This window comes from Citrus clementina, unplaced genomic scaffold, assembly GCF_000493195.1.
Source record: "Citrus clementina cultivar Clemenules unplaced genomic scaffold, Citrus_clementina_v1.0 scaffold_4, whole genome shotgun sequence".
NCBI lineage: Eukaryota > Viridiplantae > Streptophyta > Magnoliopsida > Sapindales > Rutaceae > Citrus > Citrus x clementina.
Window position 1 is genome coordinate 5,754,948 of NW_006262274.1, and position 8,049 is coordinate 5,762,996.

Genomic DNA, 8,049 nt, shown 5'->3' on the forward strand with positions numbered 1-8,049 from the left:
GGAAACGCTTTGGGCCTCCAACAACCGATAGGGACCAAGACAAAGATGCTCCCGCTGCGAAGCGAAAGAACATCGTGCAGCAGGTTCCTCCTTGGCAGGCTCTCCCTCCTGCTTCTGCTAAAGTCGGGAATCCCAGTAGAGCAGCCACTGATCCTGCTTTCTCTTCTCCACCTGTTGTGCCTCGGTCTCGCTTTCCCGACAGCCGACCAGAACACTTGGTCCCCTATCTCAATGAGTTGTCTAAACTCGTGAGCAAGAAGGACCTGAAGGGCTTTGACGGTTGTACCCTGGGCGAGCTGGTGGGAGCCATGCAGTATAGTGCTTTCCATCTCAGCTGCATGGCCACCTACTATAAGGCCAAGGTTGGCCGTTATGACAGGAAGATGAAGGAGGACATTCAATCGGCGACGACCAGAGCTGACGTTGCCGAGAAAAAAGCGGGGGAGCTAAACGTTGAGAACCTCAAGCTGATAGAGCAAGAGTCCCTTGCTCAAGCAAAAGCCATTACCCTCGAGGAGGAGCTGACCAAGGTTAAGGAGGATCTCCAAGGGCAGAGGGCTATGTATGAGGCTCAGCTCGAATCTCTCCGCGATTCCCACCGAGCTCATGTAGAGAACTTGGAGAGGGAGGCTGACAACCAGTACGACCAGGGACTTCGGCATTCCTATCGTTGTATCATGGCCGTCCTCGGGAAGCAACACCCTGATCTGAAGATGGATGACCTTGCAGCTGGTGTTGCTCAACACATGGACGAGGAGGCGGCCAAGGAAGATGCCGAAGGGGTAGAGCCGATCGTGATTGAGGAGGGAGACTCTCCTCCTCGTGCAGTCCCTGCTGATGTTGGCGAGGTGAGCGCCCCTCTGGATGCGACTGGTGATACTCCTCCTGCACCTGAGGAGGTCCAGCCAACCGACGCTGCTGGGCTTACTGATCCACGACCTTCCTGATATGTTTCTTGTATTGTAATGAACAATGTTTGTGAAGATTATCTGCTTTGTTAATTATTAATAAATTAGTAGAAATGTTTTTGATTACTCTCTTGTGTGGTAATTACGAGAGCCTGCTCGTCCTCGTCTGGTCGAACTGGCTATGGCTTGGTATATGGTTTCGCCACCTGCCTTAGAAAATTTTCCGATGTTCGGGATTCTGCTCGCCTTTACGCGGTCGAGCAGATCTCGCCATGCTTGGCTTCTGTCTCGCCATAAGACAGGCTCTGAGACTTGGCGAGCCTTTGCATGCCCTAGGATTTTCTTCAAACGATTTGGATTCTGCTGCCTTCTCGTGGCCGAGCAGATCCTGGCATGCTTGGCTTCTGTCTCGCCATAAGACAGGCTCTGAGACTTGGCGAGCCTTTGCATGCCTCAGGATTTTCTTCAAACGATTTGGATTCTGCTGCCTTCTCGTGGCCGAGCAGATCCTGGCATGCTTGGCTTCTGTCTCGCCATAAGACAGGCTCTGAGACTTGGCGAGCCTTTGCATGCCTCAGGATTTTCTTCAAACGATTTGGATTCTGCTGCCTTCTCGTGGCCGAACAAATCCTGGCATGCTTGGCTTTCTGTCTCGCCATAAAACAGGTTCTGAGACTTGGCGAGCCTTTGCATGGCTCAAGATTTTCTTCAAACGATTTGGATTCTGCTGCCTTCTCGTGGCCGAGCAGATCCTGGCACGCTTGGCTTCTGTCTCGCCATAAGACAGGCTCTGAGACTTGGCGAGCCTTTGCATGCCTCAGGATTTTCTTCAAACGATTTGGATTCTGCTGCCTTCTCGTGGCCGAGCAGATCCTGGCATGCTTGGCTTCTGTCTCGCCATAAGACAGGCTCTGAGACTTGGCGAGCCTTTGCATGCCTCAGGATTTTTTTTCGGTTTCAAGCGAATAAAATTCGTCGACGTTACATTAATGGCAGGATTTGACTTACATGAAATTGTTCGGACATAAAACATAAAAATAAAAGATAGACAGCATGAGCAGAAATTGCTTTAAAATGTGAGCAAGTCTTACTGGAAGTATTTTCGGAGGTGTGCTGCGTTCCATGGGCGTTTCACTTCGTGGCCGTCCGCGCGAACCAGCTTGTAAGCTCCGGGCCCCGCTATCTGCTTGACTCTATACGGCCCTTCCCAATTCGGTCCCAGCACTCCTTGAGTCGAATCTTTGGTGCTCTGATTCACTCTTCTCAGTACCCAGTCTCCGACCCTGAATTGCCGTATGTTCACCTTCTGGTTATAATACCGAGCAACCCTCTGTTGGTAAGTGACTGATCGCTCGGCTGCTTGTTCCCTCCTCTCCATTAGCAGATCAAGATTCAAACATATCTGCTCGTCGTTCTCCTGCTCATTGAAATGATCTGTCCGGTGTGTGGTCGTTCCTACCTCAGCCGGCACGACCGCTTCATGTCCGAAAGCCAAAGCGAACGGTGTCTCCCCCGTTGCGGTTTTGTGGGTTGTTCTGTATGCCCATAGCACACCTGACAGCTCGTCAACCCACGCACCTTTTTTTGCTCCGAGCCTGGTTTTCAGAAGCCTCTTGACTGTCTTGTTGGCTGCTTCTACTTGTCCATTCGATTGAGGGTGAGCAGGCGAGCAATACTTCAGCTCTATCCCGAGGTTCTGGCAGAAATCCCTGAAGCTGTGATTATCGAACTGCCTGCCATTATCCGTTACCAAGGCATATGGGATCCCGTATCGACAGACCAGGTTTCTCCACACGAAGTCTGTTGTTTTCTTCTCTGTGATCCTGCTAAGGGCTTCTACCTCTATCCACTTCGTGAAGTAATCTATAGCGACTATCGCATGTGTTGCTGCTCCTCGTCCCTTTGGCAATGGGCCGATCAGATCAATTCCCCATTGAGCGAATGGCCAAGGGGAGGCCATGGAGGTGAGCTTCTCTGGTGGTTGGTTAGAGAAATTCGCAAAACTCTGGCAGCTTGCACGGCTCCTGATCTTCCTTTGCGCATCCTGGTGCATCGTCGGCCAGAAATATCCCTGCCTTAGAACCTTGTGGGCCAGGGACCTCCCGCCAGAATGATTTCCGCAAATTCCTTCATGTACTTCCCTCAGCACGTAATCCGCGTCGTCATCGTCCAAACACCGAAGGAACGGTAATGTATATCCTCGTCGATACAGTACCCCATCGATCATCGTGTATCTCGAGGCCTGAGCTCTAATCTTCCGAGCCCGTAGCTTGTCCGGTGGTAAGACCCCGTCTCTAAGGTATGAAACTATCGGGTCCCTCCACGAGCTTTTTTGTTCTATCCGCAACACCCCCAAATTTTGCTCGATACTCGGGCGAGACTTCACTTCTAGGGGGACCGACTTTGGCATTTTTGGGTCGGCTACGGCTGCCATCCTAGCCAAAATGTCTGCTCGACTATTCTGCTCCCTGGGGATTTGTATCACCTCCACTGCTTCGAACTTCCCCATCATCTGCCTGACTATCCTTAGGTACTGTTCCATCTTCTCCTCTCTTGGTTGGAATCTTTCACTGACATGATTCGCAACCAGCTGGGAATCGGTTCTGATCTTAACTCTGTCCGCTTTCACGGCCCTAGCCAATTCCAGCCCTGCTATCAAGGCTTCATATTCTGCCTGGTTATTTGTGGCTGCAAATTCCAACTTTACAGCATAAGAGATCTCCTCCCCCTCTGGGCCTTCCAGGACAATCCCTGCTCCTGAACCCCGCTCTCCTGATGACCCATCCACAGATATCTGCCATACTTGAGTTTCGTCGTTGCCTATATCTGCATCTTGCTGATCCAAGCATACTTCGGGCTCCGCGAACTCAGCTACGAAATCGGCCATTGCCTGGGCCTTTATCGCCGCGCGGGGTTTATAGTCTATGTCGAATTCGCTCAGCTCTACAGTCCATTTGACGAGCCGACCAGAAGCATCCGGCTTGTGCAGAATTTGACGCAATGGCTGGTTGGTTATTACCGAGACCGGGAATGCTTGAAAGTACGGCCTCAACTTCCGAGCAGCAACCACAAGGGCCAGTGCCCATTTCTCCATCGTTGGGTATCTGGTCTCAGCGTCGAGCAGGGCCTTGCTGGTGTAGTATATCGGATACTGAATTCCTTCTTCCTCTCTCACCAGAACGGAACTGGCGGCCCGATCAGATACCGCCAAATACAGATTCAACTTGTCCCCATCCCTCGGTGTGGACAGTAGCGGAGCTTGCTGCAAGTAATGCTTCAAGTTCCGGAAGGCTTCCTCGCATTCTGGGGTCCATTCCGTTTTCTTTCCCCTCCTTATCACTTGAAAGAATGGCTGACACTTATCTGTAGCCTTGGATATGAATCTGCTCAACGCCGCCAGCCTCCCCGTGAGGCTCTGCATCTCCTTCAGGTTTCGAGGAGACGTCATTTGCACAATCGCCTGGATCTTCTCGGGATTTGCTTCAATCCCCCTATGGCTCACCATGAATCCCAGGAATTTCCCTGACTCGACCCCGAAAGCACACTTCTCCGGGTTGAGCTTCATCTTATACTTCCTCAAAAGCTCGAACGTCTCCTCGAGATGTCTGACATGTTCCTTCGGGACTTTGGACTTGGTGATCATGTCGTCCACGTACACCTCCATGGTTTTCCCGATCAAGGGCTTAAAGACTTTATTCACCAGCCTTTGATAGGTGGCCCCAGCATTCTTGAGACCGAATGGCATCACCCTGTAACAGAACAGACCTTGGTTAGTGATGAAAGCCGTGCTCTCCTCATCCGGCTCGTACATGGGGATCTGGTTGTATCCCGAGAATGCGTCCATGAAGCTAAGCAGACCATGTCCAGCCGTTGAATCTACTAGCTGATCGATCTTTGGTAAAGGGAAGCTGTCTTTTGGGCACGCCTTATTGAGGTCTGTGAAATCCACACACATCCTCCACTTGCCGTTCGCCTTCTTTACCAACACCACATTTGATATCCACTCTGGGTAATTGACTTCCCGAATGAACCCTGCTCTCAGAAGCTTCTCCACCTCATCATTTACAGCCTCATACCTCTCCTGGTTGAAGCACCTCCTCTTCTGCCTTACTGCCCGAGCACCTTTCTTTATTGCCAGCCTATGACATGCTACCTCTGGGTCAATCCCTGGCATGTCCTCATGTGTCCAGGCAAACACGTCGGCATGAGCCTGTAAGCATTTCACCAACTCCTGCTTTTGCTCTCCCTCAAGTCTCGACCCGATTCTGATCGTCTTTCCCGGGTTCTCTGGTCCCATGCTTACTGTTTCCAGATCCTCTACGGGTTCTTGTCTGCCAGTCTTGTTTTCCACTCGGGTATCGAGGGATGTTATCTGCATCGCCTCCCTTGCTGCCGAGGAGTAGCAGCTTCTTGCGATCCTCTGGTCTCCTCGTACCACTCCGACTACCCCATTCACCCGGTACTTCAGAGACAGATAATGGTTGGACAGCACCGCTTTGCTCATCCTTAAAAATGGCCGACCTAGGATCATCTGGTAAGGACCTTCCTCGTCCACTACGACGAAGTCCAGTATCATTGTTCTTTCTGTCGAGGGGCTCCCGATTGTGATAGGCAGTTCGACCACGCCCAGAGGGACCAGCTTCCCTCCTCCGAACCCCTTCAAGGAGGTGTTGGTGTATTCCAACTTCCGGTCGGCTATTCCCATCTCTTCCAAAGTTGATTTAAATAGCACATCAACTGAGCTCCCCGTATCAACCAGTATCCGGTCAAACTTCTTGCTAGCGATCGTAGCCTTGATGACTAAAGCGTCCTCGTGGGGGTATAGAATCCCTTCCTCATCCTTATCCGTCCACATGATTGGCACTTGCCTGACCCTTGCTCGTTTGGCTGCTGGGGTGTTGAAGAGTATCTCTTTACTGGTCATGGCGTATCTGGTGTTTGGGAGGGATACTGTTTGGGGCAAATGCGTCGAAGGGACCAGGAATGACGAGCAGATATCTGACGGCAGAGTTCTGCGAACCGGTGTGTTCCGTTAAAGCCTGGCGCGTGGAAGAACAGGAGCAGAAACATCCTGCTCGTCCACGATGTTGTCGTCCGCGAGGCCAATTCCTATAAAAGGCATAAGGCCATTCCGGCTAGAGATCGAGAGGCGAGGAGACCCGGTCGACGGCAGTTGGCAAGACGTGCTCTCCAGCACGAGAATCTAGGCACAACAGCCACGCTTTCCCCAGAACCGCGACGTAACACGCAAGATCTCACAGAGCCATGACAGCCACACTTTCCCCAGAACCGTGGCGTAACACGCAAGATCTCACAGAGCCATGACAGCCACACCTTCCCCAGAACCGTGGCGTAACACGCAAGGTCCCACAGAGCCATGGCAGCCACGCTTTCCCCTGAACCGTGGCGTAACACGCTAGATCCCATGTTTTGCCCATAACGCAGCAGTTGGAGTCCCATACCTTCTCGAAAAGAGCGGAAGACTGAGATTCAGAGGAAGCCTATAAAAAGGTAGCCAACGAAGGTAAAAAGGTTGGCATTCTTGAGAAAAGGGGAGAAAACCACAAGAAACGCCATAAGACCTGTGGCAAGCTTTTCCCGAACCTTCATATCTGACTTGAGCGTCGGAGGGTTTGCGCCGGGAAAACAACCAGCGTACTCTGACTTATCTGTGTACGCAGGGACCTCCGGGGAAGAAGCCTGGCGAGGAGACCTCCTGGTCGTGACGAAGTTGATCGAGCAGAGATCCTGATCGTAGAACGAGGAGAACCGGAATCTCGCATCAACATTTTGGCGCCGTCTGTGGGGATCCAGAGCAAAAAGCTTCTGTCGATAGCAAGAAGAGGGGTGGAGTAAGCGAAAGGCAATGGAGATAGGAGGAAGTAGCGCACAAGGGGGTGACATAAGGCTTAACGATTCCGTGACGCTGAGGGAGGTGATCAGCGAAGCACGGGAAAAAGTCATGTTCGACCGGATGGAGCGAATGGAAAAGCAGATGGAAACCTTGACAACCATCCTGCATGAGCTGCGGAACGAGCGAAGGGTAACCCAAGAGGGAAGGGTGAGAGGCGGTGGAGCGGCACCAGGTACCGATAGTGCGGAGAGAAGTCAAACCGCTGGGAGATTTGGCGGTGAGAGAGGTAACGTACCTCTGCGGGGAGAATTTCATAGAGAAAGAGAGCAGTCCCCGGTAAGACAGACTTGTGACGGGGGCGACGGGGTGGTGAACGCAGAGGAAACAGAACTGAGGCAACACTTACATGATGTAGAGCGAGAGCGGGATCAAGCTGCAGCGCGCGACCCTGGTCGCGCAGGACAGCTGGAGGAGGAAGTGCGAAGGCTAGCGCAAATAATTGATGACATGCAAGGGAGGAACAGAGCCCCTGGTTGGAGGATAATGCTGGACGGGGAATCACCGCTCGCAGTAGAGATCATGAGGGCAGTTATTCCAAGAGATTTCCGCCTCCCCGACCTCAGATACTCGGGAAGAACTGACCCGCTGGTGCACATAGAGCGCTTCAACGACATAACGGGGGTCCAGGGATTATCTCCATCCCAAAGGTGCAGGGTGTTCCCACTATCCCTTGAGGGACGTGCACGAGAATGGTACAGGAAACTTCCTCGGGGCAGCATAAAAACCTTCGAGCAGATGTGCCAGGAATTCGCAGAGCAGTTTAGTGGGGCAATGTCGCCGGAAGATGACATGATGGAGCTGAAGAGCATGAAACAGGGGGAGCAAGAAACCCTTCGGGAATTCATCAAGAGGTTTCATCGGGCTGTCCTCGACTTGGGAGCCTTCAACCACCCTCAGGCGTTAAGGGGACTGAAAGAAGGGGTGAAGATAGGAAGGCTGTGGTACAATTTGAGAAGCCCAGCTGTTCAAACGTATGCAGCCGCATACGAACAGGCTAAAAGAGACATCGAGATTGAGGAGGAGAAGGCTGCACGGATCAAGACAGACCAGTTGGAAGGGTTAGGGAGGAAAGAGAAGAAAGCATTACCAACTAATGGACCGAACAGGAGGAGGGACCACCAGATCTCCGGTAGTGGAGCAGGAGGTAGGGTAATTGCTTACCAGCCTCATCAGAGGCCGCCACAGTATCAGCGCAGCAGGGCGCCACCTCCTCGCTCCCCAGCTAGG

General features: G+C 52.3%; 3 protein-coding genes across 3 annotated transcripts in view; 1 reads left to right on the forward strand and 2 right to left on the reverse strand.

The window, feature by feature from the left end:
* LOC112099004 overlaps window positions 1-947 on the forward strand; it is a 3,010-nt gene extending 2,063 nt beyond the window's left edge. The window contains exon 2 of the mRNA XM_024186102.1: window positions 32-947. Coding sequence (XP_024041870.1) covers window positions 32-947 — 916 coding nt within the window. The remainder of the gene's footprint in view (window positions 1-31) is intronic.
* Window positions 948-1,995: 1,048 nt separating this feature from the next.
* LOC112099005 lies at window positions 1,996-5,763 on the reverse strand. The gene is made up of 4 exons (XM_024186103.1): window positions 5,430-5,763; window positions 4,084-4,844; window positions 2,759-3,912; window positions 1,996-2,443 (listed from the first exon to the last, which is right to left on the reverse strand). The coding sequence occupies exons 1-4, from the start codon at window positions 5,761-5,763 to the stop codon at window positions 1,996-1,998; spliced, it is 2,697 nt and encodes an 898-aa protein (XP_024041871.1).
* Window positions 5,764-6,163: 400 nt separating this feature from the next.
* Window positions 6,164-7,020, reverse strand: LOC112099007. The gene is made up of 2 exons (XM_024186104.1): window positions 6,513-7,020; window positions 6,164-6,409 (listed from the first exon to the last, which is right to left on the reverse strand). Exons 1-2 carry the CDS (start codon window positions 6,921-6,923, stop codon window positions 6,164-6,166), a joined length of 657 nt encoding a protein of 218 aa, XP_024041872.1. The 5' UTR covers window positions 6,924-7,020.
* Window positions 7,021-8,049: the final 1,029 nt, after the last annotated feature.

Bases quoted from the DNA above. Each gene is read 5' to 3' on its own strand.
- LOC112099005 (XM_024186103.1), bottom strand. From the start codon at position 5,763: ATGTGGACGGATAAGGATGAGGAAGGGATTCTATACCCCCACGAGGAC. The intron at 3,913-4,083 runs GTGAGAGAGGAA...ATAACCAACCAG, and splicing joins GGGCCGCCAGTTCCGTTCTG to CCATTGCGTCAAATTCTGCA. The intron at 2,444-2,758 runs GTGGATAGAGGT...ATGGGCATACAG, and splicing joins GCTATAGATTACTTCACGAA to AACAACCCACAAAACCGCAA.
- LOC112099007 (XM_024186104.1), bottom strand. From the start codon at position 6,923: ATGGTTGTCAAGGTTTCCATCTGCTTTTCCATTCGCTCCATCCGGTCG. The intron at 6,410-6,512 runs GTTCGGGAAAAG...ACCTTTTTATAG, and splicing joins CGCTCAAGTCAGATATGAAG to GCTTCCTCTGAATCTCAGTC.